A 24,009-nucleotide genomic window follows, 5' to 3' on the forward strand; every position below is an offset into this window, starting at 1 on the left:
AGAGGAAGGGTTGAGGGAGAAGAGAGAAAGGTATGGGTATGATTATGAAAAGTACACCATAAGGGATCTTTGTGGTGATGGAAATATTCTGTATCTTACCTGGGGTAATGGATACACAAACCTGCACATTGATAAACTTGAATAGAACTAAATACACATACACACATGAGTAGAAGTAAAACTGGGTTCTGAATAGTACTGGTGCATTGTATCAATGTCAACATCAAGGTTGTGATACTGTACTATAGTTTTGCAAGATGCTACTATTAGGGGAAACTGGGTAAAGGAGACAAGGAATTTCTGTATTATTTCTCAAAACTATATGTGAATCTACAGTTATAAAAGTTTAATTAAAGAATAAAAAATTATGGTGAAACAAATTAAATCAAGGCCATTCTTTTCACAAGATTTAAACTTACTCATTTTATATTCCATTGAGAATTATTACCAGCTGTGTTAGAGATTCTGCAATTAAGTGAAATGACATTAACATACTCTAGTAATAAAATATCAACATTGTAGTATTCTTTCAAGTTTGAATATTAACTCCCTTCCAACTGAAATCTCCAGGGAAAAATTAAAGTTCAAAGATTAAATACCCCTGCAGGTCAAAAACTTTAAAGTTGTACGGAATTAAAGTAAAAAATAAAATTCTCTTGCCCTTGTAAGTTCAGATTCCATGAAATTAAAGTTCACAACGTTCCTAAGCTTTTTCTGTTGCTCACTTTCAGCTCGGTGCCTGCAACGAGTTGGAAGTTTTTTCAGTAGCTGAAGCCAGACCTGCTTTTCACTGGAGAGAATATAGTTCTTTCGGGGCTTTAGGAGTTACATTAATTCAACCTCAAGGTTCTCTTGTGCCTCTTTTTTTTTAAGATTCTAGCTATCCGTATGGCATAAGAGATTATCACAGCCCTACACTGACATAATTTAAAAAAAATAAATCCAATTTCTAACCCTTAGAGCATTACCTTAGGAAGAACCATGTTCCCAGTACTGAATACTTGATTTGCCAGAGGCCATAAACAGAAGCAGTAGTATCAAATTCAAATAGTCTGTCTTTCCAGTATTCCAGTCATTTAATGCCAAATGTCCAGAGTTAACAATCTATGCACTTAAACTCAGGAATCTTTATCACATGCCTCCATCTGAAAAGAAAACATCAGGAGTAGCATTCCCTCTCTGACACTGAACATGCCTTTCAGAGTGAAATCAGTTGTAAAAAGTTTAGATTAACATGCATGGCTTTTAATTCTCTTTCAGTAGGCAGGAAGAATGGAGAACTGCAAAGGGAGAGGAAGAAATAAAAACTTACAGATCAGAAGAGAAAAGAAAACACCTTACTGTTCCAAAAGAAAATAAAATACCCTCTGTTGCAAAGGTAAATAGTAATTACTTTTATGTTTAATACTATGCTTCATAAGTATAGTGACTACTTTAAGGCTCTTGTAATTAAAAATGTTAACATTGTAAAAAGAATAATGAAATAAAGTTGATATAGTTGATTCTTGATTATCTCTTTAGGTTATCTGTTACCACTTTAATTTTTTTATTTTACTGCCTTCTAGTATACCTTTTCCCCAAATGCCAATTTTTAACATGCCCATTAAATTTAATAAATTATATCATAGCCTAAGCAAGATTTTTTATTTTTTTTAGCTCTGCCATTGGTTGTATACTCTAAAACAGTTTCTTGGTTTGGGGTTTTTTTGTCCTATTTTTTCTTTTTTTCTATTTTACAACTGTTACTATAGGTAAGTCAGCTATGCTACTATAAATAATAGTTCTTATTTTCTCCATTAAAAGAAGTAAGTTGTTTCTGTTAGTTTGCCTTGTTGGTTTCTCTGTCATCCTACTCTGGAGAAACTTTGGGATCCAATGGATTTCAGTTGGTTTATGCCCTAATCTGGGAAAGATGTGTATTTATCTCCTTGAGTGTCAAGGAATCACAATTATCCATTCTTCCATTCTTTTTCTTTCTCAAACCACCTTAGTTTGAAAGCTTCAGAATTGAGGTAAACTACGGAGCATCTTTTCATTTACAAGTCACCGTCTAAGCACCTATCTAAACAAAAAATAACTGGTCTCTTGACCCTGCTTTGTTCTCCTTTCTCTTTCTATTTGAGTTCCTTAAACCTGTATATTAGTGTCCTTTTCTAGAACTCTATTTTTATTTTGTGACTCTTCTTTTTAAAGGACTCAAGTAGTCCTTTGCTATTTTATATTTTCCTTTATCAAGGGTATCATACCCTGGGATCAGTAGGACCCCACAAAGGTTCCCATTAGTATAATCTGAGGTAATCTTTCATTTTCTGGGGGGTTTTTTGTTGTTGCTGGTTGGTTGGTTGGGTTTTTTCCTTTGCCAGAATCCAAGGATATGGGGATGTAAACTCATATAGTGATGGTGAGAGTTTGTTTTGCTACCACTTTTTGGATAGAATATGGTAATATCTATTAAAATCAAAAGATATGCTTACTTTTATTCCAATAGTTGTACTTTTCTTCAAAGTTTTTTTTTATAGAAAAGTACTGATGTGAATGTATGTACATATATGTGTGTCTGTACACTCAGATATTTATAGTTTCTCCAGTAGCAACAACTAGAATGCCTTTAGTGTCCATTGGTGGAAAAGAGGTAGGCTGTCATGGTATCTATTTACCCAAGGAATATTATGCAGCTTTTTTTTTTTATGTTATGTTAATCACCATACATTACATCATTAGTTTTTGATGTATTGTTCCATGATTCATTGTTTGCGTATAACACCCAGTGCTCCATGCAGTACGTGCCCTCTTTAATACCTATTACCAGGCTAACCCTTCCCCCCACTCCCCTCCCCTCTAGAACCCTCAGTTTGTTTCTCAGAGTCCATAGTCTCTCATGGTTCATCTCCCCCTCTGATTTTCCCCCCTTCATTTTTTCCTTCCTGCTATCTTCTTCTTTTTTTTTTAAACATATAATGTATTTGTTTCAGAGGTACAGGTCTGTGATTCAACAGTCTTACACAATTCACAGTGCTCACCAGAGCACATACCCTCCCCAGTGTCTATCACCCAGCCACCCCATCCCTCCCACCCCCCACCACTCCAGCAACCCTCAGGTTGTTTCCTGAGATTAGGAATTCCTCATGTCAGTGAGGTGATATGATACATGTCTTTCTCTGATTGACTTATTTCGCTCAGCATAACACCCTCCAGTTCTATCCACGTCATTGCAAATGGCAAGATCTCATTCCTTTTGATGGCTGCATAATATTCCATTGTATATATATACCACATCTTCTTTATCCATTCATCTGTCGATGGACATCTTGGCTCTTTCCACAGTTTGGCTATTGTGGACATTGCTGCTATAAACATCGGGGTGCACGTACCCCTTTGGATCCCTACATTTGTATCTTTGGGGTAAATACCCAGTAGTGCAATTGCTGGATCATATGGTAGTTCTATTTTCAACTTTTTGAGGAACCTCTGTTTTCCAGAGTGGTTGCACCAGCTTGTATTCCCACCAACAGTGTAGGAGGGTTCTCCTTTCTCCGCATCCTCGCCAACATCTGTCGTTTCCTGACTTGTTAATTTTAGCCATTCTGACTGGTGTGAGGTGGTATCTCATTGAGGTTTTGATTTGGATTTCCCTGATACCGAGCGATGTTGAGCACTTTTTCATGTGTCTGTTGGCCATTTGGATGTCTTCTTCGGAAAAATGTCTGTTCATGCAGCTTTTTAATGAAATGAGTTAGAACTCCATTGCCTTAGAGAAATGTTCATGATATATTTTTAAGAGAAAAAAACAAGTAGAATAGTAATTTTTATGACCTCATTTTTTGTTTTTCAAATTTTATGAAAATAAAGGTTTGAAAACAAACGGGTGTACAAATTATGAGATGGCCATCTTTCATCCCAGAGCTGCAGTGTTTTTTCTTCTAATAATAAAAGATGCTCTGCATGTGGGAATTATAAATTAATACAAAAACTGTTTAGAAAACAGTTATAATGTAGTAATACAATTTTTAGCAGCAGGTTTGGTCCCAAAATTACAGTGGCTTAAATAAATGGATATAATATTTATCTCTGATGTAAAAGCCTCAGTCAGTTGGTCCAGACCCAGTATGATGATGTTGAGAACTGAAGCTCTTTCATTTTTCCAATTCTCTCGGGTGTGAATTTGAATTCCTGCCTCAAGATACCAGCTTTCTCATTCAAGGTTGAAGGATGGAGGACCAAGTCAAAAATGTGCAGAGGGCGCATATGCTCTATTGAGGAACGTTCTTTGAAGTTGCTCTGCAACATTGTGCCAAATATCCCGTTGGCCAGAATTTTAGCCCTATGAAATTCTGACAAAGAAAATTTTTATGTACGTGCAAAAAGAGAACAAATGTTGGTTGAAAGCCAGCTTTCCCTTCCACTGTATTATTTATGAAAGCATTAAAAACATTAATGTTCGGGGCGCCTGGGGGGCTCAGTTGGTTAAGCGACTGCCTTCGGCTCAGGTCATGATCCTGGAGTCCCAGGATCGAGTCCCGCATCGGGCTCCCTGCTCGGCGGGGAGTCTGCTTCTCCCTCTGACCCTCCTCCCTCTCATGCTCTCTGTCTCTCATTCTCTCTCTCTCAAATAAATAAATAAAATCTTTAAAAAAAAAAAAAATTAATGTTCTTTGACATGGAATTTATCCTCAAGAAATATGAAATTGAGAAAGCTTTACAAAATGGAACAAATAGCAATTTTTAATTAATGCATTTGAATTGTAGCTAAATATATTTATGTTAAATGAAAGAAGCAGGTGTACATTACATTCTTCACATATTACTCAAAATTTATTATAGTTGAACAGTATTTCCTTTTTATACCTTTACGATTTCCCAAAATTTCTACAAAATTAGAAAGTCCTTCAGTAATCCTTTTAGAGAAAATCCAGGTGGAGTGAATCTTTTATCCTTGTATGTGAAAATGTCTTTTATCTTACTTGGCTATTCCTAGCAGCTGTTGGACAAGAGTAGGGCTGAAATGAGGGCAGGGTTCTAGTGATAAGACTGGTTCCACAACCACAGAAGGAAGCGGAGAGTGGAGGTGGATGGATTAACAGGGAATGGTTGAATTCAGATGCAGTATTATATAGGTCTTGAAGTGCACATCCAGAATCTTTTTTAGGAGTACAAAGCAAGACCTAGAGTTTTGCTCTTTTCTCTTTCCTTCTTAGTGCAATATCAGCACCCCAGTGCACTTGTGAAGCCAAACCATGATGGGAGGAACAAAACCACACTGTAGATGGATTTACATGACTTACACAGGGAAACTAATGGGATACACAGTACAGTTATTTGAAATAGCATATTCTTAGAGCTAGGAGGGGATATTGGAAATGTAAGGAAAAGCAGTTCTGTAGAGGATCCTCTTAGATATATTGGGATGAAACACATCATTATTGAAATAGAGAACTAGAAGAGAATGTAAGACACTGAAAAATGAGTTAGTAAGCTGGAAATTCAAGTTGAAGAACTCTCCCAGAATGTACCAACAGGAGATGAAAGAAAGGAAAGAATAAGGAAGTATAAAAAGCAAACATATATATTTATGTAATATGTATGTGGATATATGTAGAGAGAGCACACAGGATTAGAAGTAGTAGTATAAGCTGTACTTAATGAGTCTTTGAAGAAGAGAAAATACAGAGGAAGGAAAGGGTTGAAAAAATAATGAACCAGAATTTTCCTAAAATTAACCTCTGGCTGGTGTGCCAAAGAGGATAAGTAAGAAAAGACATCATGTCTCAAACAGGATAAATAAGGAAAAAATAATATAGAATTTAAAAATTTAAAACTTCAACTAAGCACATTATAATGAGATTTGAAACCAACACAACATGCTAAAAGTTTCTGGAGAGAAAAAGAAAATCGCCTGCAAATGAACGTGAACTTGACTAATGTTACACTTCTTATCTGCTGTTAACAAAATGAATTCCATTGAGCACCCCAGGGCCAGAAGGAGAGAGATGAAGAAATCTTTAAGGAATCAGCACCTATTTTAAGAAAATTGGCTATAATCTCCATATAGTAACATTTGTGCCTATTTCTGGTTGGAATGGTACATGCTAGAAGCAAGTGCTAATGTGCATTGGTCCAAGGGATGGAAAGTCTACCTGTAAAGATGACAGTGCCAATGGAACCATGCTTCTTGTTCTGGACATCCTGCCACCAACTTATCCAACTGACAGACGCTTGTGCCTGCTCCTATATCATGTCCACAAAATTGGGTGGTATTGGTGCTGTCCCTGTGGGCCAAGTGGAGATGGGTATTCTCAAACCTATGATGGTGGTCACCTTTGCTCCAGTCACCATTACAATTGTAGTAAAGTCTGTTGAAATGTGTGCACCATGAAGCTTTGATTGAAGCTCTTCCTAGGGCTAATGTGGCTTTCATATCAAGAACATGTTTATAAAAGATGCTTGCCATGGCAGTATGACTGCTGACGGCAAAAATAACCCACCAATGGAAGCAGCTGGCTTCGCAGCTCAGGTTATTATCCTGAGTCATCCAAGCCAAATCAGCGCTGGCTATACACCTGTGCTGAATTGTACACAGTTTCACATTGCTTGCAGGTTTGCTGAGCCAAAGGAGAAGATTGATTGTTTTGGGAGGAAGGTGAAAGATGGCCCTGAATTCTTGAAATCTGTTGATGCTGCCATAGTTGATATAGTTCCTGGCAGGCCCATGTATGTTGAGAGCTTCTCTGACTATCCTCCTCGGGGTCATTTGGCTCTTTGTGACATAAGACAGACAGTTACTGTGGGTGTAAACAAAGCAGTGGACAAGAAGGCTGCTGGAGCTGGCAAGGTCACCAAGTCTGCCCGGAAAGCTAAATAAATATTTTCCATAATACCTGCCACCTTGTCTTAATCAGTGATAGAAGCGTGATCTCAGATTTGTCTTAATTCACCATTAAGTTTAATATTAAGAAACTGTTTAGTAATAATGATGCATCATAAAACCTTGAAGAAAAGAACCTTTCGTGGATCATTTGGTTTGTGCGAGTGTGCAGCAATTTTAAGGTAATTAGTTTTTAAATCAGTACTTTTTAGGGGCGCCTGGGTCGCTCAATCGGTTAGGCGTCTGTCTCTTACTTTTGCCTCAGGTCATGATCTCAGGGTGATGAGATTGAGCCCTAAGTTGGGCTCTGCGCTCAGTGCAGTCTGCTTGAGATCCTCTCTCCCTCTCCCGCTGGTGCTCTCCCTTTAAAATAAATAAATAAATCCTTAAAATAATAAATAAATAAGTAAATCAATCAATCAGTACTTTATAATGGAAACAACTTGGCCAGAAATCTGTCACAGAATTTTGAGACCCATTAAAACAAACTTTAATGAGAAGGGAAAAAAAAAAGTATATAGTTATAGATCCAAAGTTATTTTCTGTCATTTTAAAGATTTTCTTATTGTATGATGTGTATTTATGATATATTGTATATATAAATCTGATGTCAGTCTTTTTTTGAGAGTAATCTTTATTCTTTTTATATATAGACACAAGTTTCTTTTTCAGGTGTGAATTCTTGTGTTTGTTGAGTTTGTTCATCTCTGTCACCACGTTGGACTTTATCAGTTTTTTTGATGATTGTTTGTTAGTTGTGTTCTCATTTGCTATATTCATTCTATAGCAGAAGAAAGATAGCCAGCCAGCTGGTGTCCTAGCCTCATAGTGGCAGGGTAGTTTTGTGACCACCATTTTGGTTTCCGTTTTGCCTCTGCCTATTACATATGCCTCACAGCTCATGGTCCTCTCATATCTGTTCTACAGGTTTAGTGTGGGTATAGGAGAATTTGTTAGTCTGTTATTATGAATCCCTTAGTCTGTATCACTTAATCAGAAAGAAAAATTTTTTTATAGTTTATTAAGCCAGCAAGTGAATTTCAACATACTTACCTGTGATTTAACTTAATGTAACGTTAAAATATTTGAATTAGTACCATAGTCCACTTATATGATTATCTTAAATATGAGTGGATTTTTTGTAATTAAAAAATATATAACTTCTAAAGTAAAAGCATGCTCTTTAATGCTACTTTAATTTAATTTACTTTTTCAGAATCATGCTCATGAGCATTTCCTGGATCTTGGAGAATCCAAACGGCAGCAGGCAAATCAACACAATTACCGTACAAGATCTGCTTTGGAGGAGACTCCTAGACCTTCAGAAGAGATAGAAAATGGCACTAGTTCTTCAGATGTAAGATCTCAGCACATTTATAAATTTGTTTCCAGTTTAACTTTTTTTAAGTATGACTGTTGTTCTTTGTATTCATTGATGTATTTATAGATGAAACTCAAAGATGCTTTTTCTAGGTCTTAAAATAATAGTGATAGCTTCCATTTACTGAAGACCTGTTTTGTATGTTCCAGGCATGGAACATATTCATTATGTCAAATTCACAAAACAAATGCATATGAATTAATTATTCCAATTTTATGTGTGAGGAATCTGAGGTTCAAAGATGTTTAGATTACCTATGTACCTAACTATTAAATGGTCGTGTAGAAATTAAACCCAGGGTCCTGTTACTCTAAAGCCAAGCTTTTAAAATAGTACCATGAAGGGGCGCCTGGGTGGCTCAGTCGTTAAGCAGCTGCCTTCGGCTCGAGTCATGATCCCAGGGTCCTGGGATCGAGCCCCGCATCGGGCTCCCTGCTCCGCGGGAAGCCTGCTTCTCCCTCTCCCACTCCCCCTGCTTGTGTTGCCTCTCTCGCTGTGTCTCTCTCTGTCAAATAAATAAATAAAATCTTAAAAAAATAAAATAAAATAAAATAGTACCATGAAGCTCTAGTCTCTAACTATAATAACTAATTAATAGACATTTGATAATTTCGGTTAGTTTTTGATCTCTGTACCAGTTTATAACTTCTCAATTTATTTTAAATTTTCCTTATATATAATTATTTCCATAAATATCATTGTCCCTAAAATTACATATTCTTTCAACAAGGGAAATCAATTTGCAATCACAGCTTAAACTTACAAAATACTTAACAACATCTCCCTTCCCCTCCTGATCACCCCCTCTCCCAGTTAGGTCAAAGACTATGATCTTATTGACTATTATACATTTATGAACAATGTTAGACACATATGGAAATTCTCTGAGTATATTTTCTGTAGACATGGCAATAAAACTCAGACTTGAGAGAATGCTAACCGCAACTGAAAAGTTGTTCTCCGGTGGCTTTAGGTCCTAGGATGGACAGGTCAAAATGATATGTCCAATCTGATAAAAAGGACCAGATATACTAATAACATAAATCTGATACATGACAGTTTAGATATACGCATAAAACATAAAATATATGTGAGCTAGTTATTTGCCTCTATAAAATGTTTCATTTTTGAAAGATTTAGTATGATTCTTTTAATAATATGTTCCTGTAACTTTAAATAAGATTCAGCTTATTAGAACCTTATGTATTTCCAGGTACATTTGTTACATAAAAGGTTAACTAAATCCTTCATTTGTCTTCAAAACTAATTTGCTTATATTTTAACATCCTTTTAGAGCAATTAAATTTCTAGAGGAGTACACTGAGAACAGAATATCATCTTGAGCACATTATATTAATTAATGGAAAGAATCCTATTTTTTTTTATTCAAATAGATTGTACTTCGGTATAGTACCTTTTAATTTTGTACTAAGAATACAGAAGTCCATTTCTTTTCTCTCCATTTAAAGAAGTAATATGTATAGTAAGGATGGGAATAATCAGATCATTTGTTTACATTCTTTTTTTTAGTTATATTGAGCAGACATTAAATTTTCTAACTAAAATTTACTGTTGGATTTTGATCTTTTTGTATTTGCTTAGTTTTCAAAACTTTGTGGAATAGCTGTGTAATACACATTCTTCATTATTAAAACACCAAAAAAAGAAAGCTTTTCTCCCAAGATATGCTATTTTATTTAATTAATAAAGGAATACATCCTATTATCATTTTGAAAAATTCTTTGAATGTGCCCAGCAAGTAATAACACTGAACCATTCTTGTGGAGAGTAGTCTAAACTTTGGAGTAGCTTAGTTGCTCATTAATTGTGTTGTACAGGGTAAATTTCTTAACCTTTTTAAGCTTTAATTCTTTTGTTTAAATAACTGCTTCCTATCCCAGTAGTGTTTTGTCTAGATCAAATGGGATGATGTATACACATGCTTAGAATAGCTTCTGTAATATAGTAAAAGCTTAATTAATTTGATGTTATTTTTATTGGAGTGTAAAGTTTTATTTGAGCAAGGGAGAAATTGAATAAGGTATTGTGACACCACAAATTTTTTTTTAAAGATTTTATTTTTTTGACAGAGAGAGAGACAGCTAGAGAGGGAACACAAGCAGGGGGAGTGGGAGAGGGAGAAGCAGGCTCCCGGCTGAGCAGGGAGCCTGATGTGGGGCTTGATCCCAGGACCCTGGGATCATGACCTGAGCCGAAGGCAGATGCTTAACAACTAAGCCACCCAGGCGCCCAATACAATTTTTATAAAGAAAATGGCTTCACTGGACTATCCTGTGTTGAGCAGAGAATATTTACTAAGAGAAACAGTCTTTGGGTAGTTTTTAATCCTCTACCACGTGTTTAAAATAATATCAAAGTTGGAATACTCTTTTTTGTGTGTGTAATAAAGCTATTTTTAATAATAATGATGACAATAAGTAAAATGTAAGCTCCTAATTTAAGCTTCTCAATATGTTAATCATCTGAGAGATTGCTCTATATCCAATATTAATAGGTATTATTTCATTGGATACATTTTTCATTGGATACATTTAATGATTTGGATACATTTAATAATTTTGTATTAAAATATAAGATCTATGTTTTACAAATAATTAAAATCAGGTTTTAATTGTTGTAAATACCCTAATGTGATTGGTACTATTAGATATCACTGCTATTTTCTAATAATCCTAGAATGTTATTTTGTAAAATTAAACAGAATGTGAAATATTTCTTAGGAAGGTGAAGTTGTTGCTGTCAGTGGTGGGACATCTGAAGAGGAAGAGCGAGCATGGCACAGTGATGGCAGTTCTAGGTAATTCAATGAATTTCTGTTTCTCCACATGTAATACGAAATCTTTACAAAGCTGAAAATTCTTCTCAGCAACACATTTCAAAATCTCTTTGGGTTTAAAGTTGGTTCTTCTTCAGAGATCTTTTTGTAGTTGTCCAAATTTTAGGACATTTTCTTTCTGACATTTTTTATCTGGTAAGAAAAAAATGTTGGTTATTGAAACTAGATCTACAAAATGATGCTTTTAGCCTTCTTAGTTGATATTTTATTGTCTGAATACTATTATTTGTAGTACTGAACCACAAATGCATTACCGGTTTTGAGAAATACATGAGCATTAAATTATGAAAGTAATGAGATAGTGTAATTTGTTGAATGATAAATTATTTCTTCCAGCAATGAGAATAAGCTTTCCTCTTCCTGTTATTCTTACCCCATTTGACCATGGAAGTGAGGATTCCTTTATCTCCTTTATATATACTAGCAGTCCACATTGTTACAAGGCTGGTGATCTTTGCTGACCTTGGTAGCATTCCCAAGCCTTTGGGAATGGTGATTATATTTAGCCCCTTACACTTACTCCCCACCAGCAGTAGCTCTTAAAATTGCCAAAGAAACCAAGAGGTAGAGGTTATAATTCCTTATATCACTGTTAGAATCAAGATTGGGCTTTCTTATTCCCACAACAGTGACTCCCAGCAATGATACGCACATACGCATAGTTGTGTCTGGTAGTTTTTTTATATTTGAAACAGGGCAGTGAAAGAAAAACTCCCTTTTGTCTCAGTAATGGAAGTAGAGTATCTCAAACCATGAGACAACACAGAGGTTCTTATAGAAAAGAACATTAGTGGTTTCACCAGATGAGGGGCAGTTGTAAAGAAGATGGGTTCTGCAGTTTGAAGTTAGATCTATGCTAGCATCAGAAGATTTCTGTAAGTGCTGAGTACTCCAGAGAGTAGCAGCTGTGAGTATTTAGCAGGTGCCATTTATCGTGACCATGGCTGGAGTTAGTATAAATAAATGCTCGTAAGTTGAGGACAGCTTATTCTTGGATAGCTGTTTGCTCTGTGGATGCATTCCCATGCATCCAGTGTAATGTCTAAAAATATTTTTTAAATTCTTTAAAATCATTTGCAAGTTAAAATGAAGTCATGAAATCATACTGGAAAGCACCTTAATTATTTGATTGTTACCTGTGATGATTATTCTTGGGGAGATATTCGTAGATACCTACTAAGGACATTCAGGACAGGGGTATGAGGTGGTGGTAGTAGAATAAAACTCCAGAAAAATCTGTCCTTTTAGTGTTAATCTTTATAGAGGAGTAAGGTCATACATCACTAAATACAGGAGAACTAATTATTGATTTTAACATAGTATAACTTAGATTTCTTTAAAGCATTCATATTTACATTTTAAAATTGTACAAAATCAAGTAATATTCTCATGTACTAAAATTAGAACAGAAGATAACATAACTGGATTATTTTGCAACAACATCAGTTCACTAAAACTTAGGTCTTTTGAAAGTAACTGAAAAGAAAAGCAAACATGGTTGGCAGTGATAAATAAAACACGAAGGCCTTTATTTTTCAGAATCGTGTCATTCTTTGAAGCATAAGATGTACCTAACGTATATGTAGATACTGAATAAAATTTGCAAGCAGTCTTCCTACTGGGCCAGAACACTTCTGACAGTCCCCACCCCAACCCCATTTAATATCCAGCTATCATGAAGGCAGCAGTGCTCTACCATTGGCGTTCCCCTAGTCAGGAGCTCCCACCTCCTCTCAAAAAAGTAATCCCCATGTCTCTTCCTCAATATTGATATCTCTTGTAGTATTCCAAACTATCTTTGTACTGTTCCTGGAATTGAGGAAAGTGACCCTCTGCTCCTTATTTTTTTATGCCCCATGATATTTTGAACATATGCAGCGCTAAGAAATTAATATTTTTGTTAAAATATTACGGGGCACTTAAATTCATTGTTTCGATTAAAGCTGTATACTTATTTATCTTAGAAAACTTCTTTGAGATATTTAAGTTAAGCCTACAGAATTTAAGAAACCGTTTAGAAGGTGATGAGTTGAAAAACAGGGAAATATTTTTAGTTTATTTTGTGCGTATTCTTTATTGTGATCTCTCTTTACATTTTTATAAAACAAAGTCTTACAGTATATCTGGTATATATATTTTTTAAATCCCTTTTTGCCTTCTAGTGACTACTCTAGTGACTATTCTGACTGGACAGCAGATGCAGGAATTAATCTGCAACCACCAAAGAAAATTCCTAAGCATAAAACCAAGAAAGCAGAAAGCAGTTCAGATGAAGAAGAAGAATCTGAAAAACAGAAGCAAAAACAGATTAAAAAAGAAAGGAAAAAAGTAAATGAAGAAAAAGATGGACAAATATCACCAAAGAAAAAGAAGCCCAAAGAAAGAAAACAAAAGGTTGATTTTGTTTTAATATAAATTGTTTTCTGTGAAAACAAAAGCACTCCTTTTAAAAGTGCTGTTGATCAACGTAAACATTGTTGAGGTGTACTAGCATACTAGTAGTATTTGAAAAAACTCAGAAGTACACAGTAGTAGAATATACTATAACAAAACATTTAATTTACTCATGTTTTCAATGTTTAGCACGTGAAAGTATTTTACTTACAGAATTATCATATTCTAAATATTGAGCATTTAATCTTATAATTTGAGCAGGTTTTTTTTGGTAATCTGGTGGGATTTATTCATTTGTGTATATAAAAAACAACATTACAAAACGTAGTTTTATTCATCTTTTAATTGCTTTTACTTTTTAACCATCCTTATTAATTGTTATTGCTGAAAATAACCAGAAAGCATAGAGTGTACATCACCTGGAATAATAATGGCAGAACTTGTCATAGTTGACACTAGACAATTACGAATCTAAAGTAGGACACTACCGTTAACAAGCTTTCATTAATTTACAGAGCATGTGAGCCATAATTAGATGGTCCTTAGGTCAGTAGTAGTATTGGTTTGATTACTTCATCTTTAGTCTGTGGATAATTTGAGACAGATCAGAGAATGTAAGAAATAAATGTTACGGAAATAAGATTTGTCACCTCTAATGGAAATGGGATTCTTTTAAAAAATAAGAGTTATTTCACTTTTATTCTAAAGTAAATGAAATATAAGGGACATGTTTTCTATTTCCTAAAAGACTATAAATGGAAAGAATATTTGGTTAAATAAGCACAAGGAAGATTTTTTTTTTAACCTCTTTCATTTTTAGAATTAAATATAAGTTGTCAAATGTAGAATTAAATGCTAGGGAGACTAAGAAGGTCAAGAAGGTCTTTATCTCCAGAGAGCCTTGAAAAATTTAAGAATACATCTGTTTTAAGTGTTTATTTAATCTGCTTCCGTTGAGCTCTTATTTGTTTCAGCTTTATAATTAGGAATTACTTTAATTTGGATTCCACAGCCTACTATTCTTGGTACCTCTTTTGCTTTTGTCTGGGAGAGATTTACCAAAGAGAATATCACACATATGCCCACATTTTTCTCTCCTGTGTTGTCAGTGATGATAAAAGGAGGTTAACCCATTATTTATGTGGTACGCAGATTGGTTAAAGAAAAAGGATTTAGCCCTGTATCTGGCTAATTTTTTTTTTTCTTATCTCAAGACAGTTTTGATGAACTTTTGAGGTTTACAGTGTTTTAAGTCCCTGTGAGAACATAATTTTTTGGTCCCAAGAGTGCAGTTTACTTCACCTAATTTCTCTTGATTTGATACTTGTGCACAAACTAACACCTTGGGCTTCTTCATGCAGTGCCACATTTGGATCCACTGTTACTGTTTGGCATATTTTAATTTCACTATTTTGCGTGAAGTATTACAATAGGATCTTTGTGCCACTAAATTTATGTGGGACAAACTTTAAATATCATGAAGTGTAAGAATATTACAGACTATTCCCTTTAATTTGGTTTTCGTACACATGGTTTGGTGTTAGTCTACCAGTGGATTTAACAGTAGATAGAATTGTTCTCATTCCTTAGTTCTCTTGTCCCAAATAAACACAATATTTCCCTTCTTATGCATAGAGTTGTACAGCTGGAAAGTAACTGAGAGATCATTAAGTAATATTTACTGCATGTATGAAAAGATGAAGATATTTTCCATCTGACTAATTGTATTCAAATTAAGCAAAAAATAGTAATAAGGCAGATAACAGAAAAATGCTTATTTAAAAATAGAATTCTCCTGGGGCACGTAGGTGGTTCAGTCTGGTTAAGTATCCAACTCTTGATTTCAGCTCAGGTCATGATCTCAGGGTCATGAGATTGAGCCCCGAGTCAGGCTCTGGGCGGGCATGGAGCCTGCTTAAGATCCACTCCCACCCCCTCTCTCTCTCTCAAAAAAAAAAATTCTCCAGAGATGCAGTAAAGTTATCTCAAATCTGTCTGATATATGTCCATTATGCTGTTAGGAACTCTGGAAACCAGATCAGTAAATTTATTATTGAGTGCTTACAGTTTATAAAGCACTACAATGGATAAAAAGAAGTGTAAGACATAGTGCTTACTCTCAAAACAATGTGTGACTAACAAGTTGCTTGAATCCCCCAAGATAAAAATAGAGTATCACATTATCTAATATGTTTAATTGCCAGATTAATTTTAAAGATGGTAATTCAGAAATCAAATAAGGACATCTTTTCTTAGAGTTTCAGTTAAGGCTTCCAGAATAAGTAAAATATGAGGTGGACCTAGAAGAATTTCCATGGATAGAAAGGAAAGAAATCAATTACCTGTATCTCCAAAATTTAAAAAAAATTCAAATTATGAGGCTGAAATTTTGAGGAATCTTCAATGCATTTTATCCTAAGTGGTTTTAAGTACCGTGTGATAACCAAAAATTCTAGGTTTCCCAAGAATTATTGGGGAATAAGATATATCATCATACTGATTTTTGTTTGTGCCATACCATAGTCTTACAGTTATAAATATGATCATTCCTATTTAATAGCTAATTTACCTGGTTTCATTTAAGAATTGTTAGCTATTTCGGTTGATAATAGATATTTTCCTTACAGGAAGAAATATTTGGTGCAATTAATAGCCCATATTGAGGCTGGAATTAACAATTTTCAGACTTTTCCTACCTTTTTTTATTAAGTCAGAGGAAACCTTTTTCAAACACACTTTAACTCAAAACCTCAATGTATGAAACTGAAAATCTTTGGCTCTAACTCTGTCATGTAACAGTGGTGCTCAGTAACTGGATAAATTAACTTTTCAAATATCCCCTGACTTAATCTCTCAAAATAATACATACAAAATTTATTTTCTAAGTTTTCCCCTCTGCCCTTCTCCAGCCCTCCTCTTCTTACACTGACAATTCTTTTAGTTGTTTACACCAAAACTGTGGTGTTATCCTTGTTTTTCTCTCATATTCTGCATCCAGTCCATTGGGATTTCTGTGGCTCTGTCTTCTAAATATATTCAGCACTTGAGTGTTTTTTTGCCACTTCTGCTGTCGCACTCCTGTGAGCCACCATAAGCTCTTGGTTGTATTACTGCAGTAGTCTTCCATCTGTCTTCCTGCTTCCACCCTTTTCACCCTAGGTTCTGTTCACTAAAGTAGGAATCAGCAAACTTTGGCTGGGGCCCACTACCCTGCTGTTGTAGCCTAAGAGCAGCCATAGACAATACATAAATGAATGGATATGGCTGTGTTCCAAAAAATTTGATTTATAAAAGTAGAAGCAGCTGGACTTGAACCATGGGCCATAATTTGCTCTGATGCATCCAGAGTGATCCTTTTAAAAGTCAGATTCTATCACTCTTTTGACTAAAATTCTCCAGTAGACCTGTCTCACATATAGTAAATGCAAACTCCTTTATCCCTCCCTTACTCTTCAAAGAGAGAGTGCTCCTGATATGTGTGAATGAGAAACAAGTTGTGTTTAGTAGGAAGAAGAGGAAAATGAATATTGAGTAACAGCTGTGAGCAGTACCTTCTGTAGTGTTCTCCGATATCCCATTATGATGTTATTTCCTTTAGTGAACTTGTGTTAAGTCACAATAACTACCTTCTTTTTAAAAAAAAATACAAGAGAATAAAATTTAGAAGTCTTAATGTACAAACACTGAACTAAAACATTTTTAGTCAATTGCATGAAATTTCTCTACTTACGAATAATATTAGGTTTCAAGGGCTCTTAGAAAGTCCATTTTTCCTAAATCTAAGGTAATATCCAGACAATAATGGCCACTTGCGGGCAAAGTTAAAAAAGCTTCTTCTCAGAGATCTATTTTTATATTTAGCCACAGAAGTTAAAATAAGGGACCTGGGGGCACCTGGCTGGCTCAGTCCGTAGAGCATGTGACTCTTGATCTCAGGGTTATGAGTTCAAGCCCCACATCAGTTATAGCGCTCACTTAAAAAAAAAAAAAAAGGTAAGGGACCTGGCTTGGTGACATTTTGTTTGAAAAAAAAATCTGATAGAAATATTTTTTCTAGAAACTAATGAGCCAAGTGTGAAATGGCTACTTCAAAAAGGGAAGAAAATACTCCTGGGCTTTGTATAATGCCCAGCCCACTGAAACAATTAGCCTTCTGCATTTTCCACTACTCAGCCCATATGAAAATATCTTACTTATATCTTACTAACACACCATGACTATGATTTTAAAAAAGGAAAAAGAAAAAACTTGAATATGTCTTGGTTTGTTACAAATATTGATTAAACTGATAGGATTTTGAGAGGGAGATTACACAGAGCTTATACTTTGGGGTTTATGGGAATATCTTGTTTACCTAGACTTGTTCTGAATGTTGTCTGTAAGGTTTTGGTTTATCTAGTTCTTTTTTTATGCAGTGATTTGGAGAGATTGAATAACTATACTGCCACTGCTGCCATAAAAAAATAAGTTTTTTTAAATTTAAAAAAATTTTTAAAGATTTTATTTATTTATTTATTTATTTATTTGAGAGAGAGGGAAAGGGAGATACAGACTCCCCGCTGAGCAGGGAGCCCGATGCAGGGCTCAATCCCAGGACCCTGAGATCATGACCTGAGCTGAAGGCAGACACCTAACTGACTTGAGCCACCCAGGTGCCCCAAAATAAGGTTTTTTGATACTCAATATATATTTTTGTTCAAAGATCTCCTTCCCCTTTTATTTAATTACCTTTATAGTTATTTTATTTTTTTAAAGGTTTACTTATTTATTTGTTTGAGAGAGCAAGAAAGCACAGCGGGGAGGGGCAGAGGGAGAGAGGGTCTTAAGCAGACTCCACACTGAGCATGAAGCCTGACATTGGGCCTCGATCTCAGGACCCTGAGATCATGTCCTGAGCCAAAACCAAGAGTCAGATGCTTAACCGACTCCACCACCCAGGCACCCCTATCGGTATTTAAAGGACATATTGAGAGATGATTGCTTTTGTGATAATATTACTTTATAATGTTCTAAACTCTTAGAGATTGGCTGTGGGAGAACTAACAGAGAATGGTTTGACATTAGAAGAATGGTTACCTTCAACATGGATTACAGATACTATTCCCCGAAGATGTCCATTTGTGCCACAGATGGGTGATGAGGTATTTTTAAACTTTTAAGAACAGTCTTTGTTTCTTTGAAGTATCTTTAAGCTTTTTAAAATAGCTCTTGAAACTGTAGAAAATAGTAGTTGCATAAAGTATCTCATTTTAGATGTTTGTAGCTGTGTATGGAAAAGGTATAAGTAGGAGGAAAGCTCTGATCTTTTTTGAGGCCACTTGCCACTTTAAATATTGCAACAGCAAAACTAAATATTGTAAGAGAATGGAAATTTTATTGGCATTTTAAAAACTAGTATTTTTTTTAATAAGAGGATTCTATTGCCAATTTTCTTTTTCTTTCTAAAAGTATATTTTTCTTAGCTTAAGGCTTAAATACATAACATGTTAAAGGAAAAATGTAATTCAGCATTTTATTTTATATAAAATAAAATATTTTTATATAAAACTAATTTTATTTCATGTTTTCATTTAAATACAATGCTTATAATTTAGATCTTTTTAAAAATTCATTAGAATCAAAAATATTTCATTTTTAAGAAAATATGATTGGTCATCATTTTGGACTATGTACTTATGAATTTGAAATGAAAATATAAGATCTTAGATCAAAATTTCCTGGTCCAGTGTTTATGTCTTCTATTTTATGCGTAAGTGTTAAGAAGCAGAGTCATCTGGTATCTAGTATTGGCAGTAATAAATTAGGAAGTACAATATGAGCTTCTTTAGCAAACCACACTAATAGCAATAGAAAGTGGCAAGTGACAGTTGACAGTAAAAAAAGGAAACAAAAACATTTTAATGCAGGAGTAACTCTAAAGAGCAGTCTGAGAAAAAATTTATTTAGGCACCCTACTTAAGACTTGAAGAGCGCAGGACATTTCTACATTGTCATAATTTAGTACAAAGATAGAGCCTAACAGGTCTTTGAGCATCAAGAAGGTGCTTGATTAAATTTAATATATTTCAAGATAACTAGAAAGTGTCTAAATTCTTACTGAATAATTTTCTTTCAAAATGTTTAAGTTGTCTTTTCAATTGTTGGTGCTTAAACAGGTTCATTATTCAGCATTATTCCTTTGTATGAAATTTCAAACTGGAGCAATAGTGATATTAATGAATAGAATAAAAGTATGTAGAATAATGGATATCCCAGAATGTTACTAAGAACTTAATCGCATTTTAAAAAATTTTAATAACATTTTTTAACAAGCTCCACTATTTTTTTTGTAGTGGGAAGAATACTTGGTATCAGACTACTATGTCAAGTGCCAGTAGATACCAGGATGGTAGTCGGGTGTCATTTAAATCTGAACTTTATAAAATGAAGGCATAAATATATACCTTGCTCTCTTTATAAGGATAAAATATATGTAAAAATACATTTTTCATTTCAGAGTTTACTGCATATGTACAGACCACTTGCTACCAAAATATGTGAATAATAAACTGATCATGACTCCTAGTTACAACTTACTTTGTTTTACAGCATAGGTCAGCTTATTTTGAATCCAAAAATAAAACAGTGAAACAAACAAAAAAACTGCTCATTTTATCTTCTTAGTGTATAACCAAAGTAATGTTATTTGGAACACTTTATGATTAAGTGGCAATTAGGACGACTTGAGGCAAAGAAGGAAAAACTATCAAAATACTAGAATTTCTTTTGAAAGGATATTAAATTCTGTCTTTGCAGTTTTAGCTGATACCTTACATCTTTCTTGGGTTAAAGGAAACATTCAGGGCTTAAAATTGTGACTTTATTTACTTTTTAGGTTTATTACTTCCGGCAGGGACATGAAGCTTATGTTGAAATGGCCCGGAAAAATAAGATTTACAGTATCAATCCCAAAAAACAGCCGTGGCATAAAATGGAACTACGGGTATGGTGTTTATTACTTAAAAGGTGCAGTTTTAGATGAGGTAGAAAGCTGTATTGAATGTTACTCTTTTCACTGTAAGAAACTATTTCATGAAGATACGTTTTTTTAATTGAAGCAATCCTGGAGAGTAAGAGTTATTTAATTTTCAAAGAAACACAAGATTGAATTTATGTACTCCAATAGTTTATAAGTTGGGTACGAAGTGTAATTATAGTGAAAATTAACACTGATGTCCAAGGTAAACTTCATATTTGTAAATAAGTATTTTTAGATTTATCAGCCAGAGTTCAAAATTATGTAGAGGTCTTTGGAACTATATTGGAAAACTTCTATTTCAGTAATTTTCTCCCTTTTTTAAAAAGTTTTTATTGAGATATAATTTGTTAACTATAAAGTGCACAAATTCTTCTTCAGTACACAGGTCAACAAATTTTTGCATGCACAGAATAATCACCACCTAGGTCAAGATTGAAATGGAGAAATGTTTTGATTATGTTTATCAGTTTATTTTGTGATTTATTTTGTGAAGACAGTTTATTTTCTGTTTCTTTCTCAGGAACAAGAACTGATGAAAATAGTTGGCATAAAGTATGAAGTGGGATTGCCTACCCTTTGCTGCCTTAAACTTGCTTTTCTAGATCCTGATACTGGGAAACTGACAGGCGGATCATTTACCATGAAGTAAGGACTATTGAAAGAGGCAGTGGTTTCTTAGTATTGTACACTGTTTTTCAAGATTCAGATAAATTTTAACCTCTTTTAGATATTTTTAGGTATGTGACCTAATCAGTTTGTTTCTGTTTGTAATTAGATACCACGATATGCCTGATGTTATAGATTTTCTCGTCTTGAGACAACAATTTGATGATGCAAAATATAGGCGGTGGAACATAGGTGGGTAATTTATTTAGAAGACATTTTTTTTTTTTAATCTAATGAGTGATTTACTATTTTTAATGATTCAGAAAAAAGATAATCAGAGAAATCTTCTTGCCATTGTGGGAATGTTAATAGCAAAGTAAGAAGATACAGTGTCAGGTATTTAAAATACAGTTGACCCTTGAACAATGTAAGGATTAGGAGTGCTGAGCCCCCTGCATAGTCGAAAATCTGTATAACTTTTAATTCCTCAGAGTTAACTACTAATAGCCTGCTCTTGACCAGAAGCCTTACTGATGACATACACAGTCAATTAACATGTGTTTTGTGTAAGTATTCTTACAATAATAAAGTAAGCTAGAGAAAAGAAAATGTTAAGAAATCATAAGAAAAAATGCATTTATAATATTGTACTGTATCAAAAAAAAAAATCCATGTATAAGTGGACCTACACAGTTCAAACCTGTACTGTTCAAGGGTCAATTGTCCTTTTAATCTCCTTGATGCTGAAATTCTAAACATTTTCTCTCTTAGATTTGGTAACTGTTACAAGATTGTTTATAGCTAATCCTTTAGCTGTTTTATGTGTTGAATTAAATTTTCATTTAAAAATATAATAATTCACACTTGAAGCAAAAGACCTCTTCCAATTCAAAATGTTTAATAATTTGGACTGGGACCAAAGCTGAACTGGCATTTTTCTTTAATTGGTTTAATCTGTTATAATCTTTAAACTTAATATTGTAATCAATACTCAAACTTTAAAATAATTAAAAGTTTCCAGGCATTTAAGATGCAATAATTTATGTTCACATGGATGTGCAATTCATTAGTTTTGTTTTTTTTTTTTTTTTTAATTTTCAAGCACGGCCACTCTTTGTCAATTTGGAGTGGACTGTGGTACATATATGGCATATTTGGTTTGAAAAAGCACATCAGTTGATATGCCAGTCCATCTCTCCTCCAATGCCATTGGAAGGCATTGGCATGGTGATATATCTTGTTTGGTCTTGGTAAACTTAGAAATTTAAATGTGTGCTCTAAAAAGAAGATTTAGAGAAATGCAAGTTAAAATTAGAGACATGGAAGTTATCTAAAAGAATTTACATTCCATATAAATTCCATTACACCATTTTTCTGGAAGCTTTGAAAGATGTGTTCTATCAAATAAGGGAATGAAGCAAGGAAGGGAAAGACATGGAATCCCTTCAGGAGACAGGAAATCCAGAATAGGGAAGAGCCAAAATGAATTCCCAGTAATAGTCAGTAGAAGTCTCAGGGATAGCATCTGTCTAGCAAGTCTGTAAAATGACCAGTTCAAAAGATGTTGTCCTCCAAGAGCAAAGTCTTCAGGAAAGAAAGAAAATGGAACTGATGAATTACCTAATGTGTCTGACTTTGTTGGAAATTATGTTGAAGAATGTTTTATAGTTTAAGCTGTTAGAGCATGTGGGAAGACTTAATAGTAAATCCAGAGGAAAACCAATCACAAAAAAAAAAGTGAAGCAGTTACACAAAATTATAGAAGGGAAATGGGTACTATTTGGCTCTGTAGCAACAATATTTACATAGTTATAATAAAAATGATATAGATTAAATAAAATACACATAATTACATACAATTATATAGAGAGGTCAATATTTAATGTCTAAAATTGATGAGTGAAGAAATAGTTTTGTACCCATCATTTAGAAATCTAAATTCAAGAAGAAATAGTTACAAGAGTTAAAGATGTTTTTCTTGGTTTTGATTATAAGCCTTTGGTACACTTGGTTTTTAAATTACTTGCATGTGTTACTGAAAAATTTTATTTTTTTAAAGACATGCATCTGCCAATAAATTGCAGAACAATTATTAGCAATCAGAATCCACGAATATTCCAGAAAGGAGTTGGTAACAACTAAGTAAAGAAATATGGCAAGCATTAGACATATCAGAGAGATATTTCAAATGGTGGATGTACATTGGAATTCTCTCATCTGGATCATAACTTTTTTTTCCTCCCTAAATTTATAGATTAATAATTTCTTCTAAAGTTAGTACTACTTGGTCTTTTATTTCTGAGGAAATAGACATCTACCTACTGATAGCCATTTAAAATGTTTAGAAATGTTTAAAGCTTACTCCGAATGGTGTACTTATTCCCTGCTTATTTTCATTGTTATCTTTCTATAGTATTGTTCATTGTGGTTACACATACATTATCCAGTTCTTCCTCTTTAGCATAATGTCATTAGTGTATGTAGGATCATAAAAAATAGCTCTTTGAAACTCATCCTTACGTTTAAGGTTGTGGTGGTGTCAAGAATGCTGTTGTTTAATTATATGGTAGCTTCTCACTAAGTTCAGTGTCACTAATATGCATCTGAAGAGCAATTAGAGACTCTGTCTGGTAATAGATCATGTTTCCCTCTTAACATTGGCTGTTAGAATGCTTGAGTCTAAATTTGGGCCCCAATGCATACCCATTCAAAGTTAAATATAACTCAACAACATGTAGTTGTGTTCTTTAATTAACTTACTCCTGGCTCCCAACTTCCCTTTTTGTCATTAAATTTTTTTCTTTTTAAAATTTTTAATTCATTTTATGCTATATGTCTCTATAAACTTTTAAATCTTTTTGGTAAAAAATGAGAGTATAAACAAATACTTT

At 34.0% G+C, this 24,009-nt stretch overlaps 1 protein-coding gene across 4 annotated transcripts in view; it reads left to right on the plus strand.

The window, feature by feature from the left end:
* PHIP (pleckstrin homology domain interacting protein) overlaps nucleotides 1–24,009 on the plus strand; it is a 134,746-nt gene that overhangs the window by 79,406 nt on the left and 31,331 nt on the right. For 3 of the 4 annotated variants that reach the window (XM_032409409.1, XM_032409410.1, XM_032409413.1), the window contains exons 20-27: nucleotides 1,261–1,378; nucleotides 8,079–8,219; nucleotides 10,985–11,061; nucleotides 13,263–13,494; nucleotides 18,516–18,635; nucleotides 20,369–20,476; nucleotides 21,033–21,157; nucleotides 21,288–21,370. In XM_032409409.1, the coding sequence (XP_032265300.1) occupies nucleotides 1,261–1,378; nucleotides 8,079–8,219; nucleotides 10,985–11,061; nucleotides 13,263–13,494; nucleotides 18,516–18,635; nucleotides 20,369–20,476; nucleotides 21,033–21,157; nucleotides 21,288–21,370 (1,004 nt within the window). The remainder of the gene's footprint in view (nucleotides 1–1,260; nucleotides 1,379–8,078; nucleotides 8,220–10,984; nucleotides 11,062–13,262; nucleotides 13,495–18,515; nucleotides 18,636–20,368; nucleotides 20,477–21,032; nucleotides 21,158–21,287; nucleotides 21,371–24,009) is intronic. The other variant, XM_032409412.1, reaches the window with a different exon arrangement.

Source organism: Phoca vitulina, unplaced genomic scaffold (genome assembly GCF_004348235.1).
Source record: "Phoca vitulina isolate PV1807 unplaced genomic scaffold, GSC_HSeal_1.0 scaffold11, whole genome shotgun sequence".
In the NCBI taxonomy this organism is placed as follows: domain Eukaryota; kingdom Metazoa; phylum Chordata; class Mammalia; order Carnivora; family Phocidae; genus Phoca; species Phoca vitulina.